Below are 16,387 nucleotides of genomic sequence, written 5' to 3' on the forward strand. Positions count from 1 at the left end.
TGCCTTTCCCTCACATCCTCACCAACATTTATTGTTGTCTGTATTCTTGATAACTGCCATTCTGATTGGTGTGAGATGAAATCTTAGAGTAGTTTTGATTTGCATTTCTCTAATTACTGTTATGCTCGAATTCGGGACCCCCCAAAAGACCACCAGAGACCAAGATCGATGTAAACAGCAAAGAGGTGTTTATTGAGAGCTAGCTTGGTCCTCTGCGTGCACACACAGCAACTGGTGACGCTGAGAAGCCCGAGCCCAGGGTTTACAGCAGTTTTATACACTCTTTGGGGAAGGCAGGGACTTCACATACATCATAGCATCTCTTAGCAAATCATCACACACCGCGGGAAAATCAAATAACAACTCTAAAACATGATTAGCACATTCACTAGTGGGAACAAGTTGGGTAGAGGTGATTGGTTACTACAAGAGGGGGATTTATTTGAACTGATTGGTTTAAGCCAAGAGGGGTGTACATGCTGAACTACATGGTTTCCCAACACGTTATCAACCACCATAAACTACTGGAAGGGTCATCTGGCATCCCAGGTATTTCCCTGTCTCATGCTGATTGGTGGCTGCTAGGGGGTTGCTATGGATCCCCACCTAGCCTGACTGAGTCAGGGACACCTGGCACAGCAGATCTCTCCTGTTATTTGTAGATAAACAACTTAGCAGGGTGGGAATGTACCTGGAGGGCATGCTGAGAATGAATTGCTGAGAAATGCAGGACAACTCTTGAAATGTTAATGAAGTCCGGAGAAAAGCCCTAGGCCCAAAGTCCATCCCAAAGAAATGTTAATGAACAGCCCCAGCAGATTTGAAGATAGACTATCCCAAAGAAGTGTTAATGAAGTCCTTCCTGCCCAGATTACTTCTTTGACCCACCTGTTTCCCACCCCTCGGGCCTTCCCACCTACATTCCACCACTAAAAGAACTATAAAAAGGGGAAACAACAGGAAACAACTGCATTTCCATGGATTCAACCTCTTGGGTCCCCTTCTTCCTCCTGGAGAAGTCTTTTCTGCTATCCTTTAATAAACTTCTATTTCCACTCTAAACTTGCCTCGGCGTGCTTCTCTGGTGTTATACTTCAATACTAGGGAAGCAACAGTGGTAACATCACCATGCACAAAACTCAACTCAAAGTGGATCAAGGACCTAGGAGACCCTGCACCTAATATAGGAAAAAGTAGGCCCAAATCTTCATCACGTCAGATTAGGCCCCAACTCCCTTAACAAGACTCCTAAAGCACAAGAAAAAAAATCAAGAATTGATAAATGGGATGTACTCAAACTAAAAAGATTCTTCTCAGCAAAAAACAAAACAACAACAACAAAAAAACACAGCCTACATTTGGGGAGCAAATTTTTGCCACACACAAGTCACATAGAACACTAATCTCCATGATATATAAAGAATCCAAAAAACTTAACACCAAAAAAAAAAAACAACCAAATCAATAAATGGGTTAAGGAGCTGAATAGAAACTTATCAGAAGAAGATATGCATTCTATCAACAAATATATGAAAAAATGTTCAACATTTCTAGTAATGAAAAACCAGCCTCTGCCTCAAAGCAAAGCCTGTCCATGGAAGGGACATCACCTTTGTCCTTGGAAAGACCCACAGAGCACTCCTAGGCACATTCCCACCCTGCTAAGTTGTTTATCTACAAATAACAGGAGAGATCTGCTGTGCCAGGTGTCCCTGACTCAGTCAGGCTAGGTGGGGATCCATAGCAACCCTCTAGCAGCCACCAATCAGCATGAGACAGGGAAATACCTGGGATGCCAGATGACCCTCCCAGTAGTTTATGGTGATTGATAACATGTTGGGAAACCATATAGTGCATCACTGTACACCCCTCTTGGCTTAAACAATCAATTCAAATGAATACCCCTTTTGTACTGACCAATCACCCCTACCCAACTTGTTCCCACCAGTGAATGTGCTAATCATGTTTTAGAGTTGTTATTTGATTTTCCTGTGGTGTGTGATGATTTGCTAAGAGATGCTATGATGTATGTGAAGTCCCTGCCTTCTCCAAAGAATGAATAAAACTGCTGCAAACCCTGGGCTCAGGGCCTCTTAGTGTCAACAGTTGCTGTGTGTGCATGCGGAGGACCGAGCTAGCTCGCAATAAACACCTCTTTGCTGCTTACATTGATCTTGGTCTCTGGTGGTCTTTTTGGGGTCCCGAATTCGAGCATAACAGTACCAGAGAATCAGGAGCTAAGATATTGTTCCCATGACAAAGTTGGTGAGGACATGGCTTCTATCTGAGCATGTCAATCTTTAAGGATATTTGTCACATTGCCAGAATTGTCAGGGATGTAAACACAACATTTAACTTTTAGGGTTACAGATGTCCTTCCCCTTGAGATACAGTTTAATAATTTAATGTCATCTGATCTTGCAAAATTCTTTTACTAGTATGACCTCTATGTCTAATAGAGAAATCTTTAATTCTGTTACTTAGGGCTGGATAACCATTCTAGCAAACACTAAGCCTACCAGTGTAGGTTAGAAATAGCTCTACTCTGGCAGTTCCTTTTGATAGTTATCAGGCATTCCTGCCTAAGAATCTCTTTTGTAGCCTCCAGTTTACTTATGCATGCCAGGCAAGAGTGCTACTGCATGAGCCACATCCCCAGCCCCTCATTAACACTTCTTTGGAATGGGCTATCTTCAAATCTGCTGCAGCTGTTCATTAACATTTCTTTTGGGATTAACATTTTTTGGTGCCTTTATCTAGTATGAGATATGGAGATATCTGTATTTATGTGGGTATGACTCTGTGTCTTCTATTATGTACCATTGGTCTACATGTCTATTTTGGTGCCAATACCATGCCATTTTGTTACTATAGCTTTGTAGTATAGTTTAAGGTCTGGTATTATGATGCCTCCTGCTTCACTCTTCTTGCTAAGGATTGCTTTGTCTATTCTGGGTCTCTTATTTTTCCAAATGAATTTCATGATTGCTTTTTCTATTTCTATAAGGAATGACATTGGGATTTTAATTGGAATCACATTGAATCTGTATAGCACTTTGGGTAGTATGGCCATTTTGATAATATTAATTTTACCTATCCAAGAGCATGGGAGATTTTTCCATTTCTAAGGTCTTCTTCAAAATCTTTCTTTAGTGTTCTGCAGTTTTCATTATAGAGGTCTTTCACCTTTTTTGTTAAGTTGATTCCCCAATTTTTAAAAAAATTTTTAGTGTTGATGGACCTTTATTTTATTCATTTATTTACATGTGGTGCTGAGAATTGACCCCAGAGCCTCACACATGTGAGGCAAGCACTCTACCACTGAGCCATAATCCCAGCCCCTAATTTTTTTTTTAAGGCTATTGTGAATGGGGTAGTTTTCAGAGGATTTTTCTTTCAGAGGATTCATCCACAAATGTATAGAAATGCATTTGATTTATAGGTATTGATTTTATATCCTGCCTACTTTGCTGAATTCATTAATTTTAGAAGATTTCTGGTGGAGTTTTTTGGATCCTCTAAGTATAGAATCGTGTTGTCAGCAAATAATGATAGTTTGAGTTCTTCTTTCCCCATTTGTATCCCTTTAATATCCTTCATCTGTTTAATTGCTCTGTCTAGAGTTTCAAGGATTATGTTGAATTGAAGTGGTGAAAGAGGATTTCCTGTATTGTTTCAGTTTTTAGAGGGAATGCTTCCAATTTTTCTTCATTTAGAATGATGTTGGCCTTGGGTTTAGCATAGATACCTTTTACAATGTTGAGGTATGTTCCTACTATCCCTAGTTTTTCTAGTGTTTTGCACATGAAAAGGTGCTATATTTTGTCAAATGCTTTCTCTGCATCAATTGATATAATCATTTGATTCTTATCTTTAAGTCTACTGATGTGATGAATTACATCTATTGATTTCCTTATATTGAACCAAACTTGCATCTCTGGAATGAACCCCACTTGATCATAGTGCACTATTTTTTAAAATATGTTTTTGTATGCAATTTGCCAGAATTTTATTGATATTTTTTGTGTCAATATTCATCAGGGATATTGGTCTGAAATTTTCTTTCCTTGATGTGTCTCTGCCAGGTTTCAGTATCAGGATGATACTGGCTTCGTAGAATGAGTTTGGAAGTGTTCCTTCCTTTTCTATTTCACGGAATAATTTGAAGAGTATTGGTATTAGTTCTTCCTTGTAGGTCTTATAGAACTCAGCTATGAATCCTTCTGGTCCTGGGCTTTTCTTGGTTGGTAGGCTTTTGATGGCATCTTCTATTTCTTTGCTTGAAATTGATCTGTTTAAATTGCGTATATCCTCTTGATTCAGTTTGGGTTGATCATATGCCTTTAGAAATTTGTCAGTGTCTTCGAGGTTTTCTATTTTACTGGGTATAAATTTTCAAAATAGTTTCTGTCTTCTGTATTTCAATCATGTCTGTTGTGATATTTCCTTTTTCATCACAAATTTTAGTAATTTGAATTTTATCTCTCCTTCTTTTCATTAGAGTGGCTAAAGGTTTGTCAACTTTATTTATTTTTTCAAAGAACCAGCTTTATATTTTGTTAATATTTTGAACTGTTTCTTTAGTTTCAATTTGAAATATGTTTTAGTGAATCTTTCTTATATAAACTTTATAATGTCTATTTTTCCATAAAATATTACATGTAAGAGTCCTCTTTATTTAACGGTTTTGTTGCAAAGATGCTATTAAGGATTTTTAAAAAACATTTCTTAAGCTTTGCTGATCTTGACTTTTTTTCCTCCCTTTCTTTTTTTCAAATTATGGGAAATTACACTAAATGAGTTAAATCAGAAACAGTACTAACTAAAAATAATTTTAAGCACATTATTATTATCCAAATGATAGTTGTGACCTCCACATGTTATAAAATGAGAGTATAAAAGCAACTAATATCTTAAAATTTCACCAACCTGTAACTAATATCTCAAATTCTGTTCCCTTTTTTTATTTATTACAAATCTTAGTATTGTATATAATTTAGGAAGCATTTTTATCATCTCATTTATAAGAAGAAATTTAACAGTAGTTGTGTTCAAAGAATTCATTCTAGTTAGAGGACACAGGTAAGGAAAGCAATAATACAGTGTTGTAATAGCCATAGTGTGCTATCTAATTATCTACCTACCTACCTACCTAGTAGATTGATAGGGATTAGTAGGTAGAGAAGGTAGGAAGGAGGAGACTAGGAAGGTATCTCAAAATAGATCATTTGAGCTGATCTTGAATGAAGAGTAGAGTTAGCCAAATTTGAAAAGATGGGCATTCTAGGTTGAGAAAGGAGTATTATTTGGGGAGTGGGGATATCTAGGATTGAACTCAGGGGCACCGGACTACTGAGCTACATCCCTAGCCCTATTTTAAATTTTATTTAGAGTCTATTCTCAATGAATTGCTTAGTGCCTCACTTTTTGTTGGGGCCAGCTTTGAACTCACAATCTTCGTGCCTCAGCCTCTGGAGCCGCTGGGGATTACAGGCATGTGCCACTGTTACCGCTGTTGACTGGTGACAAGTCCTTGCTTCCCCAATGTTGAAGAATAACACCAAAGAAGCACGCTGAGGCAAGGTCAGAGTAGAAATTAGAAGTTTATTAAAGGACAGCAGAAAAGACTTCTCCCGGAGGAAGAAGGGGACCCAAGAGGTGGAATCCGTGGAAGTGCGGTTGTTTCCCCTTTTTATAGTTTTGGTGATGGAATGTAGAATGTAGGTTGGAAGGCCCGAGGGGTGGGACACAGGTGGGCCAAAGAAGTAATCTGGTCAGGAAGGACTTCTGAGTCAGCACCTTTTTGCTGGGGGCTGTTCATTAACATTTCTTTGAGGTGGACTTTGGCCTAGGGCCTTTTCGGGACTTCATTAACATTCCATGAGTTGTCCTGTGTTTTCCTTGAGTCATTCTCCGCATGGTCTCCATTTTAGATTTCACTCAATATTAGACCCGATTTACCTAACTACACTGACTACCTAACTTTAAATCTGGCTTCACCACCACACCCAGCTGAGAAGGAGTATTTTTAAAAGTTCAGAAGTGAGAGAGAACATGGCTCCCACTATCCACCAATCCCTCTCCAATACACTGGGGACTGGACTCAGGAATGCCTTATCACCTAGCTATATCCTCAGCCCGGGGTCCTGCCCATGCTAGGCAAGTGCTCTATCGGTGAGCCACAATCCCAGCCCCTGTTTTTTATTTTTTAAATCCCAATTTGTAATGCTGGCAAATATTTGAAGAAAGAAAATACCATACAAGTCAGACTAAATATTCTGTGAATTGTATTTGGCTCACTAGCCACATTTTTATACCGTGGCCTGTTCTTAATACAGCAATAAAGCTCAAGCAGTACTGCTTACTTATGTAGATATGTACTCTTCCTACATTTATTTCAACTGTTTGGCTTCCATATGGCTTTAAGTTTATAATCTTTTTTTTTCTTTTTTTCAATATTTTTTTAAGAGAGAGAGATTTTTTTTTTTTTAATATCTATTTTTTTGTTCTCGGCGGACACAACATCTTCGACAGTTTGTGGTGCTGAGGATCCAACCCAGGCCGCATGCATGCCAGGCGAGTGCGCTAAGGCTTGAGCCACATTCCCAGCCCTAAATTTATAATCTTTACACTAAATCTACTGAAGAGTTCCTGTCAGATCTAGAAATCTAAAAATCTGAATGCATCTATTAAGCAACCATAATATAGATTTGAATAGCTGCAATAAGTGGAAAATTTGAGTTATTTTACAGTTAAATTTAAGTGAAAGGGTTCTTTTCTTCTTGCCTAAATGTTTACGCAATTGTTTTAATTTGCTGGTAGTTTCAGGTAGATTTTGTATAGAACATACTTTCTTTGTATTGTTCAGGTAATAGCAATAAACACTACTTTTTACCTTTATTTTATAAATGAGGAACCTATGAGAGTTCTAACATTTATGTACTCCTAAATAACAATCTAGATTTATAGTTAAAAGAAACAATGGAAATGACCCAGCTCTTGTTCAACAGGTAGCTTCTGATTCACTCTTCTTAGAAAAACTCTTACATCACTAGTACAGAGAACGACAAGGTGGATCAAAAATTTTATTTGATTTTCTTCCAAAGGCCTAGATCTTATGTCCTGTGACACTGCCTGTTTAATTAAGAGGGAGTAACTAGCACTTACAGCCATTGTCAGGGCCCCTCATCAGGGGAATGGAAGTTACCAGTGGTTTTGGATACTTCCTAGTAGGTGTTACGCACATTAAATATTTGTTGCCCATTTCCTTTAATGCAGGTCATATATAAGCCCATAGCTACTTATGGAGAACAATTTTTGAATATCTTTTACATGATAGAAAATATATACCCTTCATAAATAGACTATAGAATTTAGTTCTTAGTAAAATTAGAATTTTTCTTTCAAATTGTAGGTTTTAAGATGGTAATAATATGTGTGATATTTAAGAAAAAAAAGTATATGCTGTGAGGTCCATTAAATTGAATTATAGGTTGGTAGTCACAACTCCACCTATAGCACCCCTTTACCACACAAGTGTCAAAACAGGATCGGTCAGTGTGGAAACAGAAGGGTACAGGATGTATTAGAATCTGAAATCTTTCTCCAGGATATGAGGTGCTTAGAAGAACTTTATTTACATCTAAGGTTATCTTAACATGAGCCATTTAAGGAATGGAATTGAATGATCTGGAGGAAGAGGTAAGTTAAACATACAGAAAAGAAATTGGGTTTGGAATTCTGTATTGAGTTTGCTAAGATTTACGTGTTTTTGGTATGGAAGAAGATTAGATTTTTTTTTCTATTTTTTAGAATTTTACTTACTCTTTTGTCCCTAGTCTGTTTTTACTATTTGGAATGGTTAATTATTGAAAATTGGAAATGGGCACAGACTAATTTAGGGAGCACAAAGGGATTATTATTATTTATAAGTCCTTAAAGTTGGAAATGTTCTGGAGCCTCTGAAAATGTCCAGACTCATTAAAGAATTTTAATGGAGTAATACAATGTTCTAATTGAGAAATACATTGTTCTAAGAGTCTTTGAAATTCTGAAGATAAATTTATATGATGTTTCTGTTCTGACAAGCTACTCACATAATTTAATTTCCATACACACTACACAACATGTATGGAAGGTTTGTAACACCTTAAAAATAATTATTAAGCAATTTCTGCTACTCTCTGATACTAGAAGTTCTTGAAACTCCCCAGGATGATGTGGGAAAGGAAAGAGCAATTTGAGTTCTGGAAAACTAGGCCACATTTTAGTTCTTGAAAATCACATTCAGTTAACTTTGACTTTTTAAAAAATTTCTACAAGAGTTTACACTGGGAAATTTTACTAAGGTTCTAAGATTTTGTTCATCTATTGTGTTTTCTTGGGAGATTTGTTCAGGTAGAAGTATCTGCTCCTTTTTCAGTTGCTTCCCTGCAGACTTGAGTTAGGCAGAATTTGATGAGATGATACTGGTATGGAGACCTATGTTAGGTCTCCATATGTATTAGACCTATGTATTATTTACACCTATTAACCTAAATTGCCTACTACAAACAAATCCATCTCTGGGCACTTTATTCAACCTCCCTAAAAATAGGATCCTAAATTTAGAGGGCAAGTTGCTACTTTTAGCTCTTCTACTCAGATGAAAACAACATGTCTTGGGCCAAAGTCTACACGGGTTGGATTTAGTCAGATACATCTGCCAGCGCCTAGATCACTGAGAGAAGTGACAAACCCCTGGCATCCTCCATAGGGCAAAGGAGAGCCTATAGATGTTTTCTTGTGTAGGAGAGGTTAAACCCAGATCAGACCACTGCTGACCCGAGACGCTTTCCTGCCCAAAGTCCAAAGTCCAGACACGGTTGGCAATGCACCCTGGCCGAGTACTGCAGGCCATTTTCTGACAGGAATGCAGGAGGCGGCAGGTTTCCTTGGGCCAGCTGGGTCCCCCGGGGTACGACGCCTTAAGGGCTTGTGTGGGGTGCAGATGGCTCTAGTGGAGGAGAGGGCTGGGGTTGGCCCCGGACCCTGGGTCGAGGGGGCGCGCCGCGCTCACGCCGGGCTGCGCCAAAAGCCTCTGAGAGAAGTTGCCGCCACAGCAACTGAAGCCAGAGCCTTGCCACAGCCCTGGTCTTCAGGCCTGTGCGGCCTGCACCCCAGCGCAGAGCCTGAGATCGAATCCCAGATCCCTTGACTTCCAAGGCTCTTGCCTTCCCCAGGTAGAGCGCCGGTCCCTTTAAGAGCTAACTACCAGGACACGTCTACCAACATCGCGCGAGGAAGAAGGGGAAGTTTACCGCGGTCCGCGCCTCCCCGCCTCTCCGCCGCAGCCTGGCCGAAACCAAACTGAGGGGTGGGTGGCATGTCGAGGAGGCGCCGTGGGCTGGAGTGGGAGGGGCTTGAACCTGCTCTGTTTCAGAATGCACGGCTTAGCGAAGGGGACCAGGCTACCCCCGCAGGCAGCGTGAGCGCAAGAGGCCTGGATCCCGTGCCCGCGGCTTCCCCCGCAGCCGGCTCGCAGTGGTCTGCTCCGTCGCCGGGTGCAGGTTCGGGTTCCCGACCGAACGCCGAGTGTCCGCCGCCTCTTTTGGCGTGGCTGGGCAGGCCGTCGTTGCGGCAGCAACAGCCAAAGCAACGTTGGCGTGATGGAGGGGCCCAGGGCTGCCCCTCAGTGGTACTGGAGGCTGGTCCTAGAAGAAGTACGCAGGGTGAGTGGGCGCGATCGTGGTTACGTGGCCCTGGCATAGCGGGGCCGCCGGGGAGCGCAGCCCCTGACTTTGGCGTTGGGGTTGGCGCCTCGCTTGTCTGGGGTTCTGAGGCCAGATCTATCCTGCCTCCGGCGGTAGTCGGGTCAGGGTGCTTGGAAGGGTTTTGTATAGTAGCAGGGGACCTGGAGATCAGGAAGGTGACGAACGCATTCGCCCTGCTGGACTTTGCAAAGGGGTAGTTACCGTTAACCCCTACTCCCCAAATGAATTAGCTGTTCTGTTTTGTTATTTGTTTTGAATAGGGATTACTGACACGTGATTCTTCCGACTGTGAGAACCTTGGGGAACGATCCTCTGAAATGAGTTTTATATTTAGTGATGAAACTTCTCGTTGTCTTGCGCGGGAGTTGGGATTCTGATTCTGCGGTCTTTCAATATAGAATGCCCATTTGAGGTGCTTTGCCATAAAGCGAGATTGTTCTTTGCTTGTCTGTGTCTTAACGTAAAAGGTCTAAGCATAGTAAATTCTCAGTTAAAATTTACTTTTTTTCAGGTTCACTTTGTAATCAGGTTTTTCTCCTTAAGTGTCCGTAAGTGTTTTTGTTGTCATGTTTAGGAGCATTTATGTCGCTCTGTTTCAAAAAAACTGCATTACGTTTTTAAAAAGACTTTAATATATATATATATATATATATATATATATATATATATATATATATATATATTAGTTGTAGTTGGACACAATACCTTTATTTTTATGTGATGCTGAGGATCGAACCTAGGGCCTCACATGTGCTAGGCAAGTGCTCAACCCTGAGCCACAACCCCAGCCCCTTAAAAAAGACTTTTTAAAATCTTGAGGCAATTATGATTGTTTTCTTCCTATGTGAATTAAAAGTATTGTTGCCATGCTTTTCGTTCATTTATTCAGCCTTAGTGTATTTAGCATACACTCATGAATGACAAGGTCAGCTGTATGGAGGTTCTAAATGGGCTAATACATACTTCTGGTCCTTAGCAACATGCTGTCTGTTAAAGGAGAGAAGACAAAAAAATTAGTCCAAAGTAGAAACTGATGAAGTGCTTACTGAAGCGTACATACAAAGTGAGGGGTGCGAAAGATAACATTTTCTTAATTGGTTAGTAAAGTCTTTCCAGGCTGTGCAGATAGTTAAAGTAGAGGAGGCATAAAACAGCCAGGTGTGTGCAGAGAAGTAGGACTGTATTACTTAGAGTATAAAGTGGACTCAGGGCATGATGTGCAATGATGCTTACTGGAAATAAGTAGGTTCCAAGTGCTACTGTAAGGTGCTGGAGAGCTGTTGAGGGCTTTTCAGTGTTTCGACTTTACATAGCTTCCTGATAGTAGCATGTAGGTTAGATGTCAGTGAAACAAAACTCAAAACAGGCTTTAAGGAAGAAGTGACAATGGTAGGGATAAGAGAACAGGGTACTGAATGGGGAGATATTTAGAAGCTAAAAGTTAAAATGGTTATGGATTATATGGTTACTGATTAGATTTGATTAGATGGAAAGAGAGAAGAAACCTAAAATGACTCCTAGGTTTTTGGCTATGGCAGTTTAACTCATTTACTAAGATGGGGTTTATAAGGAAGTTGTGGAGGAGAGATAATTTCAGATTGTACATATTTCTCTTTCTTCATTAAGAACAACAATAATCAATACTTTTTTTTTTTTTTTTTTTAAACAAGACTCCAATGGAGAGAGACATGGAGAGAGGCTGTCAGGTTCTGCAGGATTTTCTTCTCTGATGATCATCTTTTTTTTTCCCCCCAGGGATTGAACTCAGTGGTACTTAACCAGTGAGCCACATCCCTAGCCCTTTTTATGTTTTATTTTGAGACAGGGTCTTGCTAAGTTGCTCAGTGCCTCCCTAATTTGCAGAGGCTGGCTTTGAACTCAAAATCCTCCTGCCTCAGCTTCCCAAGTCACTGGGATTACAGGTGTGTGCCACCACACTTGGCCATCCATATGATTTTTTTTTGCTAAATGACACAACTCTTACCACACTGGCCTGGGTGTTAGGAAGTCACAACATTGCTTTCATTTTAATTTTCTTTCTAGTTTTTTTAAAGCATTATTTTTTAGGAAGTGGGAGGTACTGGGGGTTTAACCCAGGGACAATTTACCATTGAGCTACATCCTTTTTATTTTTTATCTTGAGACAGAGTCTCACTAAGTTGCTTAGAGTCTTGCTAAATCACTGAGGCTGGCTTGAACTTGTGATCCTCTTGCCTCAGCTTCCTGAGTTGATGGGATTATAGACATGTGCATGGCACATTTGACTTTGAGCAACTGTTAAACTGTATTCCACAGAGGCTACATCTTTTTACATCCCCATGAGCAGTTTGAGTTCCAATTTTCTGTACTCTTAACATTTTTATGTGTGTGTGTTTAAATAGCTACTCTGGGGAGTATACAGTGGTATCTTGTGGCTTTGATTTGCATTCCCTAATAAATAATGACATTGAACATCTTTACATGTGCTTATTGGCTATTTGTATATATTTTCTTTAGAGAAATATCTGTCTTTAGTCTATTTAAACAAATGATTTGTGTTTTTATTAAGTCATAAGAGTTCTTTTTTAAATATATATTTTTTTAAAATTCTTTTTTAGTCATACATGACAGCAGAATGTATTTTGACATATAATACATACATGAAAGAGTTCTTTATTTATTTAGGTACTAGTCCCTTCTCAGATACATGATTTGCAAATATTTTCTCTTATTCTGTGTATTGTCTTTTCTTGATGGTATTCTTTGAAGCACTAAAATTTTAAATTTTGATTAAGTTCAACTTGTTTATTTTTTCTTTGATTGCTTGTGTTTTGGTGTCATATCTAAGAAACCATTGCTTAAAACAAGTCACAAAGATTAACACCTATGCTTCCTTCGAAGAGTTTTAGCTTTCACATTAAGATCTTTGATCCATTTTGAATTAATTTTTATGTATAAAGTCTGAGTCCAGATTCATTCCTTGGCGTTTGAATATTGATTTATCCTAGTATGATTAGTTGAAAGAACTGTTCTTTCCACATTGATTTGTTTTGATATTGCTGTTGAAAATAATTGGCTGTGAATTTAAGGGTTTATTTTTGTACTCTAATTTCTGTTCCTTTGGTCTATGTATTACATAGTTATGTTATTATATTGTCTTTTAAAATTTTTCTGACATCATCTTAATTATTATAGTTTTGTAATACATTTTTGGAATAGGGAAGTATGAGTCTGCCAATATTATTTTTCTTTATCAGTATTATTTTGGATGTTTGGGGTTTCTTGCATTGCTAAATGAATTTTATGATCAGCTGGTCCATTTCTGCAAAAAAGAGGATGTTGGAGTTTACATAGGGATTGCTTTGAATCTGTAAATCACTTTGGGAAGTATTGCTGTCTTTGACATAAAGTCTTCCAGTCCACAGACAGAGGGTATTTTTCCATTATTTAGATCTCAGTTTCTTTCAACAATGCTTTGTAGTTTTCAATGTGAGCTTCTTTTGTTGAATTTAGTTCTAATATCTTATTTTTTTGGATGCTACTGAAAATAAAGTGCTTTTTTAAACTTGCATGTTCAGTTTGTGGAATCCAGCGTATTCACCAGGTAAAACCTAAGCTGGATGAAATGAGGGAAGGAACATCTGAATCTGTCATTCAACTTCTTTCTTTGCCTTTCCAGCTGCTATTTCTCATCCTTGAAAGGTCTGAGGCATTTCTGTTGCCCTCCAGTTTGAAAATCTTTGCATCTCACTGTGATGCTTTTCTTCATCACTTGGGTGATAATGGTTGAAAGTTGCCAGAAAAATGTTTTTGGATATCTTCTGTTTGGTGTTACTCTGGGAGCCCATTTTGTGAAAAGGATATTAATAGAGTTGAACACATGCATTTGAACCTATATTTGTAATCAGTAATTATTGTCAAAAATGCAGGTTTATGGACTTAATTTTTTTTTTTTTCTTGAAGGTTGTGGAAGCATTGCCTGAAGATATGAGACCAGGCCCTAATCCTTATGGCCTTCCGTGGGAGTTGGTGATATGTGCAGCTATTGGATTTTTAGCTATTTTCTTGTTTTTGTGGAGAAGTTTTAAATCTGTAAGTAAGCAGTATATACTAAGAGAAAATGTTCATTCTGACTAGAGTCTGAACAAGTGGTATGAGAAACATTTGTTTTTTTAAGGAAACAGGCTGTAGTTTGGTGGTAACACATGTTAATATGTGGCTAACAGAAACTATGTATTCAGAGGAACTTTTTTTTGTATAAATATTTTATTTTGTTTATTTAAAAAAAATTATTTTTTTAGTTGTAGGTGGACACAATGCCTTTATTTTATCTTTATTTGGTGCTGAGGATCAAACCCAGTGCCTCACACATGCTAGGCAAGTGCTCTACCTCTGAGCCACAACCCCAGCCTCATGTATAAAAATTTTAAAGAATTTCTTTATAGAAGTATTATACACTAATATTAAACCCCTACCTTTATTTATTTATTCTTTTTCTCTCCCCGCCTTCTCCAACATCTGTGAATGTATCACTTAACTTGGAATAAAAAACATTGTCGGGCTGGGGATGTGGCTCAAGCAGTAGCGTGCTTGCTTGGCATGCGTGCGGCCCGGGGTTCGATCCTCAACACCACATACAAACAAAGATGTTGTGTCCGCCGAAAACTGAAAAATAAATATTAAAATTTCTCTCTCTCTCTCTCTTAAAAAAACAAAAACAAAAACAAAAACAAAACATTGTGACTTACATTTAGGTAATCCTCCCTCATTTCACTCCCCACCTTTAAAAATTTTGGGGACATCATATTATATCCTTTAAAAGTATAGATTATAATTTTACTTGATATCATGCCATATGTCATCTTTTGAGCTTTGTTTTTGACCTTATGTTGTTAAGATACATCCATATTTTGAATGTTAAGATTCATCATACCATGCTGCATGCAGTGGTGCATGCCTATATTCCCAGCAACTCCGGAGTCTGAGGCAGGAGGATTGAAGTTCAAGGCCAGCCTCAGCAACTTAGTGAGACCCTGTCTCAAAATACAAAGGGCTGGGGATGTAGCTCAGTGGTAAGTGCTCCTGGTTTCCATCCCCAGTACCAAAAAAAAAAAAAGATTCACTATTATTTACTATTTCTGTAGAATATCACATTATAAAAAATATATTATAGTTTTGGGCTGGGGTTGTGGCTTAACGGTAGAGCGCTTGCCTAGCATGGGTGAGGCCCTGGGTGAGGCCCTGGGTTCGACCCTCAGCACCACATAAAAATAAAAAAAGGTATTGTGTACAACTACAACTAAAAAATAAATATTAAAAAAAAAAAAAAAATATATATATATATATATTATAGTTTTATCTGTACTTTTATGGCCCTGGACATTTGGGTTATTTCCCAGGCTTTTTCTATTATAAACAGTACTGCTGTGTTTATTATTATTATTATTATTTTTTTTTTTTGAAAGAGAGAATTTTAATATTTATTTTTTAGTTATTGGCGGGCACAACATCTTTGTATGTGGTGCTGAGAATCGAACCCGGGCCGCACGCATGCTAGGCGAGCGCGACCACTTGAGACACATCCCCAGCCCCGTGTGTTTATTATTAATTTACATCTCTTGTTGTATATTTGTAAGAGTTTTCTTGGGAATATATGTAAGTATGAGATTATTAGATTATAAAGCATATGGAAATTTTACTTTTAAAAGGTAATGTCAAATTCTTTTCTATATTATCTGTATTGCTTTATACTTCTCCCAGTGCTATATAAGAAACCCTACAGATCCATTTGATCCATGTTCTGTCCAACACTTACTGTGGTAGTTCTTGATTTTTATCATTTGAGTGGCTATAAAATGGATCTTATCATGGCCTTGATTTGAATTTCCTCACGATCTCTCCCAGTACATTTATTAGCTGTATATATTTGTTGTTCTTGAAAATCTTTGTCTTTTGCCAAGATTTTTTTGAGTAGTTTGTTTTTTCCTATTTCATTATATAGTTGTCGTCTTTTTTTTTTTTAAGTTTGTTTTTGGTTATTTACTCACATGTGCCTGTAACAAAGCAGGAATCACTGTTGTGTATCTTTATTTACTTATTTGTGGTGCTAGGGATTGAACCTAGGGCTTCTTGCATGTCAGGCAGACACCCTACTACTGAGCCACGTCCACAGCCTTCATTATATATTTTTGTTGCTATCTTTATTATGTGTATTGCAAATGTCCCAGTATGAAATATCTTTTCCTTTTCTTTTAATTTTTTTATGATATACAGAAATTCTCACTTTTAAAGTTTTGCTTTTAACACTGAAATCCTTGATCTATCTTTTGTTTGTTTGTTTGTTTGGGGGGTACCGGGGATTGAACTCAGGGGCACTTGGCCACTGAGCCAAATCCCTAGCCCTATTTTGTGATTTTTACTTAGGATCTCACTGAATTGCTTTGCACCTTGCTTTTGCTGAGGCTGAGGCTAGCTTTGAACTTGAAATCCTCCTGCCTCAGTGTTCTGAGCTACTAGGATTACAGGCATACGCCACTGCGCCTGGCCCTTGATCTGTCTTGAGTTAATTTTTTAGGTTAGGGATTCTGTATGTCTGGTTCCACATATTAAAATTCATGTATATGAGAATTTTTAATGCATTCTATTCCATTGAATAT

At 38.4% G+C, this 16,387-nt stretch overlaps 1 protein-coding gene across 9 annotated transcripts in view; it reads left to right on the forward strand.

Moving 5' to 3' along the window:
• Nucleotides 1-16,387, forward strand: part of Mia2 (MIA SH3 domain ER export factor 2) — a 106,108-nt gene that overhangs the window by 21,761 nt on the left and 67,960 nt on the right. For 3 of the 9 annotated variants that reach the window (XM_027929478.3, XM_027929482.2, XM_027929480.2), the window contains exons 1-2: nt 7,598-7,701; nt 13,695-13,823. In XM_027929478.3, the coding sequence (XP_027785279.1) occupies nt 7,675-7,701; nt 13,695-13,823 (156 nt within the window). In that variant the 5' untranslated portion in view covers nt 7,598-7,674. Of the gene's footprint in view, nt 1-7,597; nt 7,702-9,454; nt 9,711-13,694; nt 13,824-16,387 lie in introns of those variants that run through there. The other 6 variants (XM_027929477.3, XM_027929481.2, XM_027929476.2 and 3 more) reach the window with 4 other exon arrangements.

The sequence above is a fragment of the Marmota flaviventris genome, chromosome 2 (genome assembly GCF_047511675.1).
Source record: "Marmota flaviventris isolate mMarFla1 chromosome 2, mMarFla1.hap1, whole genome shotgun sequence".
NCBI lineage: Eukaryota > Metazoa > Chordata > Mammalia > Rodentia > Sciuridae > Marmota > Marmota flaviventris.